The following is an 18493-nucleotide window of genomic DNA, read 5'->3' as shown; positions in this document are numbered from 1 at the left end:
ACTTTACAATCCTGCTGCTGGTTTATAAAGCACTGAATGGTTTAGGGCCTAAATACATTTGTGATCTGCTGCTACCTTATGAACCATCCCGACCCCTCAGGTCATCTGGGACTGGTCTACTTTGTGTTCCAAGAGTCAGAACTAAACATGGAGAAGCAGCGTTCAGTTTTTTCTGCACCACATATCTGGAACAAGGTCCCTGAAAGCTGCAGATCTGCTGAGACCCTCAGCTCCTTTAAATCCAGATTGAAGACTTTACTAATCGCTGTTGCCTTTAATTGAACCAGATTAAAGAATATCAATTTCTGCATCTCCTGCATTTTATTTTTTAAACTGCACTGCAACTTTTATTTTATTTCTTGCTTTTTGAATGTTTTTAATGTGTTATTGAATGTTCTTAATTGTTTTTAAATCGTGTTTTCTTTTGCATTATGTTTTGATGCTTTTAATGGTTTTATGTGAAGCACTTTGAATTGCCTTGTTGTTGAAATGTGCTATACAAATAAACTTGTCTTGCCTATATAGGGATGGGCGAATGATGCCTTGTGAAGCTTTGGACCATCTTAATCAATTGATTAAATCCTTATTTTTAAACTGTTGTTTAGTCTGTTCCTCTCGGTCACACACACTGTTCCCTCCTTCCAAAAAAACAAACCTTTCTCAAGTTCTAGACTTTTTATACTAGATGGCTTAGTCAGACTACGCTCATGCTACAATCATCCCTGTAGTTGTGACAGGCAGCATTCTTTGGGTCAACTGTAGGAAGAATATGGATGACTGGGCTTATGTAGTGTGATTCTCTTTGGCTTAGTTGCCAACAATGGTGTGAGCTGAACTGTTAAAGGTTTCAGATTAAATTTACTTTTTAAAAGGAATGTAGAGAGGTAACTGACAGATGACCATTGACAACCTCATAACACCCAAATATAACATGAGTCAGACACATTTTAAAGGATACCTTAAAAGCTGAGTCATGAATTCCCATACTCATATTAACCCCTGCCTATGGCCTCACATACAACACATGTTAACCCTCGTGCTGCCTTCGGGTCACATGACCCAAAGGTTCATAACGAACCATCATTGTGTTTACCCAATTTTACCCAATACAAAAACAAATAAAAATACTTTTCTTTTAACCTTCGCAATGTGGGGGGTCTGAGACAGCCCGACGGTTAAAAGAAAATGCTTCACTTTGTTTTTGTATGCGGTAAAGTTGTCGCAATACGACGGTGGGTCACAATGACTGATGGGTCAGAACGACCCGAGGAGAACACAAGGGTTAAACCAAGAAAAGAAATAGCAGTTTCATCATGCAGTAGGAATCGCCAAAGGGATTGTGGGGCATTTCCACATACTTTCATAAGAGCATTACAACTCACTTGCAAGAATCCTCCTGATAACTGGGATAACTGGACCATCTAGAGGCTTTACTTAGAAATGCAGTTCATTGCGCAAATGAGACAAGTTTAAAGATTCTCAAATAGGAAGTTTGATAAAGATCTCTTTGGTATGATGTTAATAGATGAAAATAACAACAGTCAAGAGTCAAATAAAATGCAATGAATGTTTAATTAAGGATTAATAATGTATGTGTATTACAGAGTAGTGGGAAACTGATCAGCATCTCCATTCTTCACTGCAGATGCAGCAGCTTTCATGGAGGTGATGTTCTCTGCATGTAAGATTCCACCATAGGTCTTCTCACCCACAGTGCAATCCTTCAAAAAGAAAAAGAAAATGTTCTATGTGCTCAGAACACCAGGAAACCATTGGTAACCAACATGGTATGCACACTGTATGTTTATTATGAATGTAACCATGTTTACGTAATAACAACCGTGAAGATCAACTTAAAGGTTTTACTTTCTTTCCTCTTCCTCTCCTGAAAGCTCTCCTGACAGCTCTCCCGAAAGCCCTCATGAGGCCACAGAAACATCCTCCTCCCTTCTTCTTTGCTTTCTGCCTGGGAGCAGCTATGGAGCCAACATGGCTCTTGGAAGAAACCGCCGTTTCTGGTTGAAGCTCTCTGCTCAGGTGAAGCAGGCTCAGGTCTCTGGCTGCGACAGGCTTGAGGTCTTCACTGGGTGAGAAGAGGAAGAGAAGAGAAGGCCTACCATTAACATCAGAACATATCAAATATTAATACTAATATCAAATATCAGGTTAACTAAGCTCATAAGTACAAAATACTTTGATACAATGATACTAAAAGAGTAAATGACTGTGACTTACATGATCTGCTTGTCTGTCTCTTTCATGTCCAGCAGCAACTGGAAGTCAGTGGTAGGCTGATGCCTATCGGAAGTGTTCATCACAGCCTTGATTTGCTCACCATACAGCTGCAAGAAGGTCTCCCTTCCCACGACTCCCTGGAGACCATCAACAGGCTTCGTCAGGCTGGTCTCAGCTGCAGAAGATTTGAAGTCCTGGCTAGCCTGGTGCAGGGTGGTGATCCTCACAGGTGTCTGGAGGTTAAGCTGGGACATAACCTTGGCCACATTCATCCGGGAGGCACGAAAGGCAGCCATTGCCTGATTGATCTTAGAGTGCAGAGCCTGTGGAGACCCCAGCAGGTGGATCACCTCATCATTTTCCATCTCCAGGAACATACCGGTGAGCTTTTCAGCTAGGTGTGGTTGAAACTTGTGGATGATGCTGATGAGAGACACTCCCAGCTTAGGATTCTGGTAGTGCAGAGGAGTGGAGGCCAGTGTGGAGGCTGTCAGAGGCTCCTTGCCCCACACATAAGCAGAAGGCTAATGGAGGACAGAGGGACACACAATTTAAAATACACCTTTACATACGATACACACAATCCTAGTGCTGCCACTATGTGAAACTGTAATACAACTGTAATACATGTCAAAAGTCATTTTACAAAAGCCAGTACTGTAATTACCCACTGCATTCCAATCAGGGCCTGAACTTGGACTTGAGCCCTGGTCTGGGCCTGAATCTCCATCAGGGTCTGGGCCTTTGTCTGGTTGTGAGCCAGGGTCATGAGCTGGGCCAGAGCAGTCATGCTCAGTTGTCGGTTAGGGTTAGAAACTCCAGGCACAACACACACACCAGGAGAGCTTATCCATGTGTAGACAGCAGGCTGGAAAGAGACAGGGCACATATTATGTTAAATACATACAGTTAGATAGATACAGTAGACACCCAAGGTTTTTGGTGCCACCTTGTGTATCACACATTTAAGATATAAATGTGTGTATGGTTTACACCTGCTGCATAGACACCAAAGCCAGGGTGAAGGCATGGGTCAGGACCTGGGTCCCGGTCTGGATCTGGGCCTGAAGCTGGGTCTGGACATTAGCCTGAGCCAGGGTCTGGACCTGGGTATTAGTCAGGAGATGGACCAGAGGCTGGGTCAGGACCTGCTCGACTTCGTCTTTTTACTATGTGACTGCAGCCTCTACTCACCTGCTGCTTAGAAGGGCATGTCATGCGAGCCTGGTTCTGCTGGAACCAACGCTGGAACCAACGCTTGATCTGCTTGTCTGTCTCTTTCATGTCCAGCAGCAACTGGATGTCAGTGGTAGGCTGATGCCTATCGGAAGTGTTCATCACAGCCTTGATTTTCTCACCATACAGCTGCAAGAAGGTCTCCCTTCCCACGACTCCCTGGAGACCATCAACAGGCTTCGTCAGGCTGGTCTCAGCTGCAGAAGATTTGAAGTCCTGGCTAGCCTGGTGCAGGGTGGTGATCCTCACAGGTGTCTGGAGGTTAAGCTGGGACATAACCTTGGCCACATTCATCCGGGAGGCACGAAAGGCAGCCATTGCCTGATTGATCTTAGAGTGCAGAGCCTGTGGAGACCCCAGCAGGTGGATCACCTCATCATTTTCCATCTCCAGGAACATACCGGTGAGCTTTTCAGCTAGGTGTGGTTGAAACTTGTGGATGATGCTGATGAGAGACACTCCCAGCTTAGGATTCTGGTAGTGCAGAGGAGTGGAGGCCAGTGTGGAGGCTGTCAGAGGCTCCTTGCCCCACACATAAGCAGAAGGCTAATGGAGGACAGAGGGACACACAATTTAAAATACACCTTTACATACGATACACACAATCCTAGTGCTGCCACTATGTGAAACTGTAATACAACTGTAATACATGTCAAAAGTCATTTTACAAAAGCCAGTACTGTAATTACCCACTGCATTCCAATCAGGGCCTGAACTTGGACTTGAGCCCTGGTCTGGGCCTGAATCTCCATCAGGGTCTGGGCCTTTGTCTGGTTGTGAGCCAGGGTCATGAGCTGGGCCAGAGCAGTCATGCTCAGTTGTCGGTTAGGGTTAGAAACTCCAGGCACAACACACACACCAGGAGAGCTTATCCATGTGTAGACAGCAGGCTGGAAAGAGACAGGGCACATATTATGTTAAATACATACAGTTAGATAGATACAGTAGACACCCAAGGTTTTTGGTGCCACCTTGTGTATCACACATTTAAGATATAAATGTGTGTATGGTTTACACCTGCTGCATAGACACCAAAGCCAGGGTGAAGGCATGGGTCAGGACCTGGGTCCCGGTCTGGATCTGGGCCTGAAGCTGGGTCTGGACATTAGCCTGAGCCAGGGTCTGGACCTGGGTATTAGTCAGGAGATGGACCAGAGGCTGGGTCAGGACCTGCTCGACTTCGTCTTTTTACTATGTGACTGCAGCCTCTACTCACCTGCTGCTTAGAAGGGCATGTCATGCGAGCCTGGTTCTGCTGGAACCAACGCTGGAACCAACGCTTGATCTGCTTGTCTGTCTCTTTCATGTCCAGCAGCAACTGGATGTCAGTGGTAGGCTGATGCCTATCGGAAGTGTTCATCACAGCCTTGATTTTCTCACCATACAGCTGCAAGAAGGTCTCCCTTCCCACGACTCCGTGGAGACCATCAACAAGCTTCGTCAGGCTGGTCTCAGCTGCAGAAGATTTGAAGTCCTGGTTAGCCTGGTGCAGGGTGGTGATCCTCAAAGGTGTCTGGAGGTTAAGCTGGGACATAACCTTGGCCACATTCATCCGGGAGGCACGAAAGGCAGCCATTGCCTGATTGATCTTAGAGTGCAGAGCCTGTGGAGATCCCAGCAGGTGGATCACCTCATCATTTTCCATCTCCAGGAACATACCGGTGAGCTTTTCAGCTAGGTGTGGTTGAAACTTGTGGATGATGCTGATGAGAGACACTCCCAGCTTAGGATTCTGGTAGTGCAGAGGAGTGGAGGCCAGTGTGGAGGCTGTCAGAGGCTCCTTGCCCCACACATAAGCAGAAGGCTAATGGAGGACAGAGGGACACACAATTTAAAATACACCTTTACATACGATACACACAATCCTAGTGCTGCCACTATGTGAAACTGTAATACAACTGTAATACATGTCAAAAGTCATTTTACAAAAGCCAGTACTGTAATTACCTGCTGCATTCCAATCAGGGCCTGAACTTGGACTTGAGCCCTGGTCTGGGTCTGGGCCTGAATCTCCATCAGGGTCTGGGCCTTTGTCTGGTTGTGAGCCAGGGTCATGAGCTGGGCCAGAGCAGTCATGCTCAGTTGTCGGTTAGGGTTAGAAACTCCAGGCACAACACACACACCAGGAGAGCTTATCCATGTGTAGACAGCAGGCTGGAAAGAGACAGGGCACATATTATGTTAAATACACACAGTTAGATAGATACAGTAGACACCCAAGGTTTTTGGTGCCACCTTGTGTATCACACATTTAAGATATACATGTGTGTATGGTTTACACCTGCTGCATAGACACCAAGGCCAGGGTGAAGGCATGGGTCAGGACCTGGGTCCCGGTCTGGATCTGGGCCTGAAGCTGGGTCTGGACATTAGCCTGAGCCAGGGTCTGGACCTGGGTATTAGTCAGGAGATGGACCAGAGGCTGGGTCAGGACCTGCTCGACTTCGTCTTTTTACTATGTGACTGCAGCCTCTACTCACCTGCTGCTTAGAAGGGCATGTCATGCGAGCCTGGTTCTGCTGGAACCAACGCTGGAACCAACGCTTGATCTGCTTGTCTGTCTCTTTCATGTCCAGCAGCAACTGGATGTCAGTGGTAGGCTGATGCCTATCGGAAGTGTTCATCACAGCCTTGATTTTCTCACCATACAGCTGCAAGAAGGTCTCCCTTCCCACGACTCCGTGGAGACCATCAACAAGCTTCGTCAGGCTGGTCTCAGCTGCAGAAGATTTGAAGTCCTGGTTAGCCTGGTGCAAGGTGGTGATCCTCAAAGGTGTCTGGAGGTTAAGCTGGGACATAACCTTGGCCACATTCATCCGGGAGGCACGAAAGGCAGCCATTGCCTGATTGATCTTAGAGTGCAGAGCCTGTGGAGATCCCAGCAGGTGGATCACCTCATCATTTTCCATCTCCAGGAACATACCGGTGAGCTTTTCAGCTAGGTGTGGTTGAAACTTTTGGATGATGCTGATGAGAGACACTCCCAGCTTAGGATTCTGGTAGTGCAGAGGAGTGGAGGCCAGTGTGGAGGCTGTCAGAGGCTCCTTGCCCCACACATAAGCAGAAGGCTAATGGAGGACAGAGGGACACACAATTTAAAATACACCTTTACATACGATACACACAATCCTAGTGCTGCCACTATGTGAAACTGTAATACAACTGTAATACATGTCAAAAGTCATTTTACAAAAGCCAGTACTGTAATTACCTGCTGCATTCCAATCAGGGCCTGAACTTGGACTTGAGCCCTGGTCTGGGTCTGGGCCTGAATCTCCATCAGGGTCTGGGCCTTTGTCTGGTTGTGAGCCAGGGTCATGAGCTGGGCCAGAGCAGTCATGCTAAGTTGTCGGTTAGGGTTAGAAACTCCAGGCACAACACACACACCAGGAGAGCTTATCCATGTGTAGACAGCAGGCTGGAAAGAGACAGGGCACATATTATGTTAAATACACACAGTTAGATAGATACAGTAGACACCCAAGGTTTTTGGTGCCACCTTGTGTATCACACATTTAAGATATACATGTGTGTATGGTTTACACCTGCTGCATAGACACCAAGGCCAGGGTGAAGGCATGGGTCAGGACCTGGGTCCCGGTCTGGATCTGGGCCTGAAGCTGGGTCTGGACTTGGGCCTGAGGATGGGTCCAGACATGGACCTTAGGCTGGGTCTCGACCTGGGCATTTTCCTGGGTCAGGGTCTGGACCTTGACCTGGGCTTTGGTCTTGGAGTGGATCTGGGCACTCATGTGCTGCTGATGGTTGGCAAAATGTGGACTTCATTATTGAATATTGTCAAAACATGGAAATAGCACTGGAAACAGCACTAGAAATGACTGTCTTTTTACTATGTGACTGCAGCCTCTACTCACCAGCTGCTTAGAAGGGCATGTCATGCGAGCCTGGTTCTGCTGGAACCAACGCTTGAGCTTGGACTGACGCTCTAACCTCTTCTGGGCGCGGCCAACATAGATCAGCTTGCCGCTAATTTGCATTCCTTTCATGTCATCCACAGCTTTTTGCGCATCCTCGTGCCTCTCAAAGTTCACAAAGCCGAACCCTCGGGACTTGCCATTCTCATCCTTCATGACACAGACGCTCGTGATCTTTCCATACTTGCTGAACACCTCTGTCAGCTTCTGCTCATCCACATCCTGTCCAAAGTTCTTGATGTAGATATTGGTGAACTTTGCGCATGAACCAAATCGCTCAGCTTGGCGCTCCTTGCGAGATTTGAAGCGGCCCACAAATGCTTTTCTGTCATTAAACAGCATACCGTCCAATCTTTCTATAGATTTCTCGGCAGCCTCCGCGGTCTCAAATTGAACAAAACCATAGCCCTTTGAGCCATTGTTACCACATGCAATCTTGCTCGACAAGATTTTGCCGAAGCCAGAGAAGGTGTCGTATAGATTTTCGTTATCTATTGACGTGTCCAGGTTCTTAATAAAGACTTTACCCACACCGCTCTTTGTCATGGTCGGGTCGCGCTGGTGGGCCCAAGTTACACGAATCGGAGAGCCATCAGTCAGTTTAAAATTCAAGAAATCTAAGGCGTGCTCGGCATCCACTGACCTCTTGAAGTTGACATAGGCATAACCCAGAGAGCGCTTGTTGACCCTGTCTCTGCAGACGCGGATAGAGTGGATGGTCCCGGCGGGACTGAAGTGGTTGTAGAGCATTGCCTCGGTAACATGTTGGTGTATGTCTCCAACATACAAGGAAGCTTTTGGACGACTAGAAGGACGCTGATTCATTTTTTCTTACTATCTAATTGGAAATTATATCAGGCAACTAGATGACGTTATGTCTAACAAGGTTTTTTAATGCAAAACTGTGGATTCTAAATGCCAAAAGTTCTGTTACGTCATAGATGATTTAGACGATGTTCCACTATAATGCCAGTGTAGTAAAGAAAAAAATATATATAATATATATATATAATATAAATATATATATATATATTATATATATAAATTGTGGTTACTGCAGGTGAATACGGGGAAATTACGTTGCACTTTGTTAGGTGAGCGGTTTACAGACAGACTTCAGCTGGACTTACAGACCGGATCTCTCACTGTGAGAAACATCTCACTCCACGACGCTGGAGTTTATCAGTTACAAACCAGAGGAGACAAAGTAGCTCATCAAACCTTTACTCTATCCGTTTATGGTAAGTGTAGTGAATGACGGGGGTAGTTAGGGGAGCGGTCAAGCGCTGCGCTGACAATTAGACAAGTGGCTGCACCTGTTGAAGGGAGTGTCGAGAGGGATATAAAAGGGAGAAGATCGGTAGGGTGTTGCGTTGGTCTGGGAGCCGTTGTGGTGGATATCGCGGAAATAGAAATACACAGTACGCAATCGGGGGGTGGCGGCGTTCGCAGACCATTTAGGGCTGCCGGCGTGAAGACAGGGCGAGGTTCCTGGCGGTTTAGGGTGATAGGGCTATAGGCGTACCCTTGTCCGCTCCCAGCCTGTGGAGTAGGCTCTCCTGCTGTCTTTGGAGCGGCCTCACAAAGCGCAGACCCCAGGGGAGGGTCTCGAACCCCCGGAGAGTTGAGTATATAGGCCTAGTGTTTTTAAACTCTATCCCTTGTTTGTTTTGTATGTAACCGCTTAGGACCAGTTTTAGGGAGGTCGCATTTTAGTCATAGGGCGGCGAGCTAGTGTACCGCGGGAGGCAACGGCGCTCCCGTACAGTAGAGACACGCGTGACGTTGCGGTGAAGTGTGATAGCACTGTTGATTGCTGAAGGTCTGCATGTGTTCTAGTAAGCAAGAGTTCACGTTGTTGTGTCTCACAGAGAGGTTGTGATGGAGAGGGAACCTCCACGGAACATGACAGTTCTGCCAAGTCTGTCATCTGATGACCAGTAATGCTGTAGGCAAGGAGACACCCTGCTAGCTCTTAAATGCTGAAGAGTTGAGTTGCTGAATTAAGGTTTTTCTAAATGCTTTTCTAAAAAAACAAAAGGAAAAAAACTACTAGAATTTTGAACTGGTTCAATGTTATCTCCTCTCATTACATGCATTTTGTATGCCACTTTGGTATGGTCAACAATTTACATACACTTCCTTTTTGGTCATCATTTGGTTTCCTGTAAATTGCTTTTCTAATGAGATAAATACAACATAATGAGTCAACATTTGAATGGTTTTCTCGAGAACAGAACAGAAATGATATACAAACAGACAAATAGATCCTTCATGATTTCTACTGTGCTCGACAACAACAAAAACGAATGCAGCACACAGCTTTGATATCTGTCACTGTTAAATTGGAAGGGGACCAGGAGTCGGATCCAAGTGGAGAACAGAACTTTAATAAGCAGATTCCAAAGGTACAAAGGGATAATCCAACGATGTGGTCAAAACGGGTGTGTCAGTACAGGAACAACAGGTATTGAGGGGCAAATCCACAGGAGCATGGCCAGGGCCATGGGAAGATCCAAGACACTGGGTCAGGGTGCATCGTAACAAGGTCTGTCAGGGTGCCAGTGACAGGTTATACACACGTAGCAAGACTAGAAAAGACTTTGCAAAGTGACTGTGCTGAAAGGCTTCCAGCATTGGCTTCCTGTCCAACAAAGAATTGACTTTACAATCCTGCTGCTGGTTTATAAAGCACTGAATGGTTTAGGGCCTAAATACATTTGTGATCTGCTGCTACCTTATGAACCATCCCGACCCCTCAGGTCATCTGGGACTGGTCTACTTTGTGTTCCAAGAGTCAGAACTAAACATGGAGAAGCAGCGTTCAGTTTTTTCTGCACCACATATCTGGAACAAGGTCCCTGAAAGCTGCAGATCTGCTGAGACCCTCAGCTCCTTTAAATCCAGATTGAAGACTTTACTAATCGCTGTTGCCTTTAATTGAACCAGATTAAAGAATATCAATTTCTGCATCTCCTGCATTTTATTTTTTAAACTGCACTGCAACTTTTATTTTATTTCTTGCTTTTTGAATGTTTTTAATGTGTTATTGAATGTTCTTAATTGTTTTTAAATCGTGTTTTCTTTTGCATTATGTTTTGATGCTTTTAATGGTTTTATGTGAAGCACTTTGAATTGCCTTGTTGTTGAAATGTGCTATACAAATAAACTTGTCTTGCCTATATAGGGATGGGCGAATGATGCCTTGTGAAGCTTTGGACCATCTTAATCAATTGATTAAATCCTTATTTTTAAACTGTTGTTTAGTCTGTTCCTCTCGGTCACACACACTGTTCCCTCCTTCCAAAAAAACAAACCTTTCTCAAGTTCTAGACTTTTTATACTAGATGGCTTAGTCAGACTACGCTCATGCTACAATCATCCCTGTAGTTGTGACAGGCAGCATTCTTTGGGTCAACTGTAGGAAGAATATGGATGACTGGGCTTATGTAGTGTGATTCTCTTTGGCTTAGTTGCCAACAATGGTGTGAGCTGAACTGTTAAAGGTTTCAGATTAAATTTACTTTTTAAAAGGAATGTAGAGAGGTAACTGACAGATGACCATTGACAACCTCATAACACCCAAATATAACATGAGTCAGACACATTTTAAAGGATACCTTAAAAGCTGAGTCATGAATTCCCATACTCATATTAACCCCTGCCTATGGCCTCACATACAACACATGTTAACCCTCGTGCTGCCTTCGGGTCACATGACCCAAAGGTTCATAACGAACCATCATTGTGTTTACCCAATTTTACCCAATACAAAAACAAATAAAAATACTTTTCTTTTAACCTTCGCAATGTGGGGGGTCTGAGACAGCCCGACGGTTAAAAGAAAATGCTTCACTTTGTTTTTGTATGCGGTAAAGTTGTCGCAATACGACGGTGGGTCACAATGACTGATGGGTCAGAACGACCCGAGGAGAACACAAGGGTTAAACCAAGAAAAGAAATAGCAGTTTCATCATGCAGTAGGAATCGCCAAAGGGATTGTGGGGCATTTCCACATACTTTCATAAGAGCATTACAACTCACTTGCAAGAATCCTCCTGATAACTGGGATAACTGGACCATCTAGAGGCTTTACTTAGAAATGCAGTTCATTGCGCAAATGAGACAAGTTTAAAGATTCTCAAATAGGAAGTTTGATAAAGATCTCTTTGGTATGATGTTAATAGATGAAAATAACAACAGTCAAGAGTCAAATAAAATGCAATGAATGTTTAATTAAGGATTAATAATGTATGTGTATTACAGAGTAGTGGGAAACTGATCAGCATCTCCATTCTTCACTGCAGATGCAGCAGCTTTCATGGAGGTGATGTTCTCTGCATGTAAGATTCCACCATAGGTCTTCTCACCCACAGTGCAATCCTTCAAAAAGAAAAAGAAAATGTTCTATGTGCTCAGAACACCAGGAAACCATTGGTAACCAACATGGTATGCACACTGTATGTTTATTATGAATGTAACCATGTTTACGTAATAACAACCGTGAAGATCAACTTAAAGGTTTTACTTTCTTTCCTCTTCCTCTCCTGAAAGCTCTCCTGACAGCTCTCCCGAAAGCCCTCATGAGGCCACAGAAACATCCTCCTCCCTTCTTCTTTGCTTTCTGCCTGGGAGCAGCTATGGAGCCAACATGGCTCTTGGAAGAAACCGCCGTTTCTGGTTGAAGCTCTCTGCTCAGGTGAAGCAGGCTCAGGTCTCTGGCTGCGACAGGCTTGAGGTCTTCACTGGGTGAGAAGAGGAAGAGAAGAGAAGGCCTACCATTAACATCAGAACATATCAAATATTAATACTAATATCAAATATCAGGTTAACTAAGCTCATAAGTACAAAATACTTTGATACAATGATACTAAAAGAGTAAATGACTGTGACTTACATGATCTGCTTGTCTGTCTCTTTCATGTCCAGCAGCAACTGGAAGTCAGTGGTAGGCTGATGCCTATCGGAAGTGTTCATCACAGCCTTGATTTGCTCACCATACAGCTGCAAGAAGGTCTCCCTTCCCACGACTCCCTGGAGACCATCAACAGGCTTCGTCAGGCTGGTCTCAGCTGCAGAAGATTTGAAGTCCTGGCTAGCCTGGTGCAGGGTGGTGATCCTCACAGGTGTCTGGAGGTTAAGCTGGGACATAACCTTGGCCACATTCATCCGGGAGGCACGAAAGGCAGCCATTGCCTGATTGATCTTAGAGTGCAGAGCCTGTGGAGACCCCAGCAGGTGGATCACCTCATCATTTTCCATCTCCAGGAACATACCGGTGAGCTTTTCAGCTAGGTGTGGTTGAAACTTGTGGATGATGCTGATGAGAGACACTCCCAGCTTAGGATTCTGGTAGTGCAGAGGAGTGGAGGCCAGTGTGGAGGCTGTCAGAGGCTCCTTGCCCCACACATAAGCAGAAGGCTAATGGAGGACAGAGGGACACACAATTTAAAATACACCTTTACATACGATACACACAATCCTAGTGCTGCCACTATGTGAAACTGTAATACAACTGTAATACATGTCAAAAGTCATTTTACAAAAGCCAGTACTGTAATTACCTGCTGCATTCCAATCAGGGCCTGAACTTGGACTTGAGCCCTGGTCTGGGTCTGGGCCTGAATCTCCATCAGGGTCTGGGCCTTTGTCTGGTTGTGAGCCAGGGTCATGAGCTGGGCCAGAGCAGTCATGCTCAGTTGTCGGTTAGGGTTAGAAACTCCAGGCACAACACACACACCAGGAGAGCTTATCCATGTGTAGACAGCAGGCTGGAAAGAGACAGGGCACATATTATGTTAAATACATACAGTTAGATAGATACAGTAGACACCCAAGGTTTTTGGTGCCACCTTGTGTATCACACATTTAAGATATAAATGTGTGTATGGTTTACACCTGCTGCATAGACACCAAAGCCAGGGTGAAGTCATGGGTCAGGACCTGGGTCCCGGTCTGGATCTGGGCCTGAAGCTGGGTCTGGACATTAGCCTGAGCCAGGGTCTGGACCTGGGTATTAGTCAGGAGATGGACCAGAGGCTGGGTCAGGACCTGCTCGACTTCGTCTTTTTACTATGTGACTGCAGCCTCTACTCACCTGCTGCTTAGAAGGGCATGTCATGCGAGCCTGGTTCTGCTGGAACCAACGCTGGAACCAACGCTTGATCTGCTTGTCTGTCTCTTTCATGTCCAGCAGCAACTGGATGTCAGTGGTAGGCTGATGCCTATCGGAAGTGTTCATCACAGCCTTGATTTTCTCACCATACAGCTGCAAGAAGGTCTCCCTTCCCACGACTCCGTGGAGACCATCAACAAGCTTCGTCAGGCTGGTCTCAGCTGCAGAAGATTTGAAGTCCTGGTTAGCCTGGTGCAGGGTGGTGATCCTCAAAGGTGTCTGGAGGTTAAGCTGGGACATAACCTTGGCCACATTCATCCGGGAGGCACGAAAGGCAGCCATTGCCTGATTGATCTTAGAGTGCAGAGCCTGTGGAGATCCCAGCAGGTGGATCACCTCATCATTTTCCATCTCCAGGAACATACCGGTGAGCTTTTCAGCTAGGTGTGGTTGAAACTTGTGGATGATGCTGATGAGAGACACTCCCAGCTTAGGATTCTGGTAGTGCAGAGGAGTGGAGGCCAGTGTGGAGGCTGTCAGAGGCTCCTTGCCCCACACATAAGCAGAAGGCTAATGGAGGACAGAGGGACACACAATTTAAAATACACCTTTACATACGATACACACAATCCTAGTGCTGCCACTATGTGAAACTGTAATACAACTGTAATACATGTCAAAAGTCATTTTACAAAAGCCAGTACTGTAATTACCTGCTGCATTCCAATCAGGGCCTGAACTTGGACTTGAGCCCTGGTCTGGGTCTGGGCCTGAATCTCCATCAGGGTCTGGGCCTTTGTCTGGTTGTGAGCCAGGGTCATGAGCTGGGCCAGAGCAGTCATGCTCAGTTGTCGGTTAGGGTTAGAAACTCCAGGCACAACACACACACCAGGAGAGCTTATCCATGTGTAGACAGCAGGCTGGAAAGAGACAGGGCACATATTATGTTAAATACACACAGTTAGATAGATACAGTAGACACCCAAGGTTTTTGGTGCCACCTTGTGTATCACACATTTAAGATATACATGTGTGTATGGTTTACACCTGCTGCATAGACACCAAGGCCAGGGTGAAGGCATGGGTCAGGACCTGGGTCCCGGTCTGGATCTGGGCCTGAAGCTGGGTCTGGACATTAGCCTGAGCCAGGGTCTGGACCTGGGTATTAGTCAGGAGATGGACCAGAGGCTGGGTCAGGACCTGCTCGACTTCGTCTTTTTACTATGTGACTGCAGCCTCTACTCACCTGCTGCTTAGAAGGGCATGTCATGCGAGCCTGGTTCTGCTGGAACCAACGCTGGAACCAACGCTTGATCTGCTTGTCTGTCTCTTTCATGTCCAGCAGCAACTGGATGTCAGTGGTAGGCTGATGCCTATCGGAAGTGTTCATCACAGCCTTGATTTTCTCACCATACAGCTGCAAGAAGGTCTCCCTTCCCACGACTCCGTGGAGACCATCAACAAGCTTCGTCAGGCTGGTCTCAGCTGCAGAAGATTTGAAGTCCTGGTTAGCCTGGTGCAGGGTGGTGATCCTCAAAGGTGTCTGGAGGTTAAGCTGGGACATAACCTTGGCCACATTCATCCGGGAGGCACGAAAGGCAGCCATTGCCTGATTGATCTTAGAGTGCAGAGCCTGTGGAGATCCCAGCAGGTGGATCACCTCATCATTTTCCATCTCCAGGAACATACCGGTGAGCTTTTCAGCTAGGTGTGGTTGAAACTTTTGGATGATGCTGATGAGAGACACTCCCAGCTTAGGATTCTGGTAGTGCAGAGGAGTGGAGGCCAGTGTGGAGGCTGTCAGAGGCTCCTTGCCCCACACATAAGCAGAAGGCTAATGGAGGACAGAGGGACACACAATTTAAAATACACCTTTACATACGATACACACAATCCTAGTGCTGCCACTATGTGAAACTGTAATACAACTGTAATACATGTCAAAAGTCATTTTACAAAAGCCAGTACTGTAATTACCTGCTGCATTCCAATCAGGGCCTGAACTTGGACTTGAGCCCTGGTCTGGGTCTGGGCCTGAATCTCCATCAGGGTCTGGGCCTTTGTCTGGTTGTGAGCCAGGGTCATGAGCTGGGCCAGAGCAGTCATGCTAAGTTGTCGGTTAGGGTTAGAAACTCCAGGCACAACACACACACCAGGAGAGCTTATCCATGTGTAGACAGCAGGCTGGAAAGAGACAGGGCACATATTATGTTAAATACACACAGTTAGATAGATACAGTAGACACCCAAGGTTTTTGGTGCCACCTTGTGTATCACACATTTAAGATATACATGTGTGTATGGTTTACACCTGCTGCATAGACACCAAGGCCAGGGTGAAGGCATGGGTCAGGACCTGGGTCCCGGTCTGGATCTGGGCCTGAAGCTGGGTCTGGACTTGGGCCTGAGGATGGGTCCAGACATGGACCTTAGGCTGGGTCTCGACCTGGGCATTTTCCTGGGTCAGGGTCTGGACCTTGACCTGGGCTTTGGTCTTGGAGTGGATCTGGGCACTCATGTGCTGCTGATGGTTGGCAAAATGTGGACTTCATTATTGAATATTGTCAAAACATGGAAATAGCACTGGAAACAGCACTAGAAATGACTGTCTTTTTACTATGTGACTGCAGCCTCTACTCACCAGCTGCTTAGAAGGGCATGTCATGCGAGCCTGGTTCTGCTGGAACCAACGCTTGAGCTTGGACTGACGCTCTAACCTCTTCTGGGCGCGGCCAACATAGATCAGCTTGCCGCTAATTTGCATTCCTTTCATGTCATCCACAGCTTTTTGCGCATCCTCGTGCCTCTCAAAGTTCACAAAGCCGAACCCTCGGGACTTGCCATTCTCATCCTTCATGACACAGACGCTCGTGATCTTTCCATACTTGCTGAACACCTCTGTCAGCTTCTGCTCATCCACATCCTGTCCAAAGTTCTTGATGTAGATATTGGTGAACTTTGCGCATGAACCAAATCGCTCAGCTTGGCGCTCCTTGCGAGATTTGAAGCGGCCCACAAATGCTTTTCTGTCATTAAACAGCATACCGTCCAATCTTTCTATAGATTTCTCGGCAGCCTCCGCGGTCTCAAATTGAACAAAACCATAGCCCTTTGAGCCATTGTTACCACATGCAATCTTGCTCGACAAGATTTTGCCGAAGCCAGAGAAGGTGTCGTATAGATTTTCGTTATCTATTGACGTGTCCAGGTTCTTAATAAAGACTTTACCCACACCGCTCTTTGTCATGGTCGGGTCGCGCTGGTGGGCCCAAGTTACACGAATCGGAGAGCCATCAGTCAGTTTAAAATTCAAGAAATCTAAGGCGTGCTCGGCATCCACTGACCTCTTGAAGTTGACATAGGCATAACCCAGAGAGCGCTTGTTGACCCTGTCTCTGCAGACGCGGATAGAGTGGATGGTCCCGGCGGGACTGAAGTGGTTGTAGAGCATTGCCTCGGTAACATGTTGGTGTATGTCTCCAACATACAAGGAAGCTTTTGGACGACTAGAAGGACGCTGATTCATTTTTTCTTACTATCTAATTGGAAATTATATCAGGCAACTAGATGACGTTATGTCTAACAAGGTTTTTTAATGCAAAACTGTGGATTCTAAATGCCAAAAGTTCTGTTACGTCATAGATGATTTAGACGATGTTCCACTATAATGCCAGTGTAGTAAAGAAAAAAAAATATATAATATATATATATAATATAAATATATATATATATTATATATATAAATTGTGGTTACTGCAGGTGAATACGGGGAAATTACGTTGCACTTTGTTAGGTGAGCGGTTTACAGACAGACTTCAGCTGGACTTACAGACCGGATCTCTCACTGTGAGAAACATCTCACTCCACGACGCTGGAGTTTATCAGTTACAAACCAGAGGAGACAAAGTAGCTCATCAAACCTTTACTCTATCCGTTTATGGTAAGTGTAGTGAATGACGGGGGTAGTTAGGGGAGCGGTCAAGCGCTGCGCTGACAATTAGACAAGTGGCTGCACCTGTTGAAGGGAGTGTCGAGAGGGATATAAAAGGGAGAAGATCGGTAGGGTGTTGCGTTGGTCTGGGAGCCGTTGTGGTGGATATCGCGGAAATAGAAATACACAGTACGCAATCGGGGGGTGGCGGCGTTCGCAGACCATTTAGGGCTGCCGGCGTGAAGACAGGGCGAGGTTCCTGGCGGTTTAGGGTGATAGGGCTATAGGCGTACCCTTGTCCGCTCCCAGCCTGTGGAGTAGGCTCTCCTGCTGTCTTTGGAGCGGCCTCACAAAGCGCAGACCCCAGGGGAGGGTCTCGAACCCCCGGAGAGTTGAGTATATAGGCCTAGTGTTTTTAAACTCTATCCCTTGTTTGTTTTGTATGTAACCGCTTAGGACCAGTTTTAGGGAGGTCGCATTTTAGTCATAGGGCGGCGAGCTAGTGTACCGCGGGAGGCAACGGCGCTCCCGTACAGTAGAGACACGCGTGACGTTGCGGTGAAGTGTGATAGCACCGTGTGGCCATTGCTTGCCGTGCCCTAAGGGGATTGTAGCGTGGGTGTGTAGGGTGAGACACGTTTGCCGTGCCCCGTGGGGGTGTTTAAATTAGAGGGGCTGTCCAAGTGACAGACACCTAGGTTGGCCCGGTGGGGGGTTTCTGTGTGCGGGGCTCTGACTACTACCGGAAGATCTGTGTGCCTGGCTCAATGCTCTCTTCTATGAATTCAAATACAGTAACCTTTTTGTATCTTGAGTGTTCCCTCTCCTATGTCCAGCGGTGTACTCGCACTAGCCATTGACTATCTACGCTCCGTAGCGGAGGCAAGGTTTATTACAGTAAGCTTGGTTTTATTGTAATCAGTCTGAATTATACAATACCTACGGCATTAAAGTATCTGAGTTAGTGTAGGTTTATTACTTGAGTACTTGTCCCACACACGTGTGGGGTTCTTGTTTGAGTAAATTACCTTTTCACTGTTA

The 18493-nt window shown here is 46.6% G+C and overlaps 1 protein-coding gene across 1 annotated transcript; it reads right to left on the bottom strand.

The window, feature by feature from the left end:
* Window positions 1-1598: 1598 nt before the first annotated feature.
* Window positions 1599-17047, bottom strand: LOC134009141 (polyadenylate-binding protein 1-like). Its single transcript, XM_062448865.1, has 6 exons — window positions 16163-17047; window positions 7347-7661; window positions 7134-7229; window positions 6121-6380; window positions 1903-2083; window positions 1599-1721 (listed from the first exon to the last, which is right to left on the bottom strand). The coding sequence occupies exons 1-6, from the start codon at window positions 17045-17047 to the stop codon at window positions 1599-1601; spliced, it is 1860 nt and encodes a 619-aa protein (XP_062304849.1).
* Window positions 17048-18493: the final 1446 nt, after the last annotated feature.

The sequence above is a fragment of the Osmerus eperlanus genome, chromosome 22, assembly GCF_963692335.1.
Source record: "Osmerus eperlanus chromosome 22, fOsmEpe2.1, whole genome shotgun sequence".
Lineage (NCBI taxonomy): Eukaryota > Metazoa > Chordata > Actinopteri > Osmeriformes > Osmeridae > Osmerus > Osmerus eperlanus.
The sequence above is the reverse complement of the archived record's forward strand: the minus strand, read 5'-3'. Positions and strand labels throughout refer to the sequence as shown.

Excerpts from the sequence above, each read along its gene's own strand:
- LOC134009141 (XM_062448865.1), bottom strand. The coding sequence starts at position 17,047 with ATGAATCAGCGTCCTTCTAGTCGTCCAAAAGCTTCCTTGTATGTTGGA. Across the intron at positions 7,662-16,162 it reads CATGCCCTTCTAAGCAGCTG|TTCACCAATATCTACATCAA; the intron begins GTGAGTAGAGGC and ends TCATGCGCAAAG. Across the intron at positions 1,722-1,902 it reads TGAGGGCTTTCGGGAGAGCT|GATTGCACTGTGGGTGAGAA; the intron begins GTCAGGAGAGCT and ends TTCTTTTTGAAG.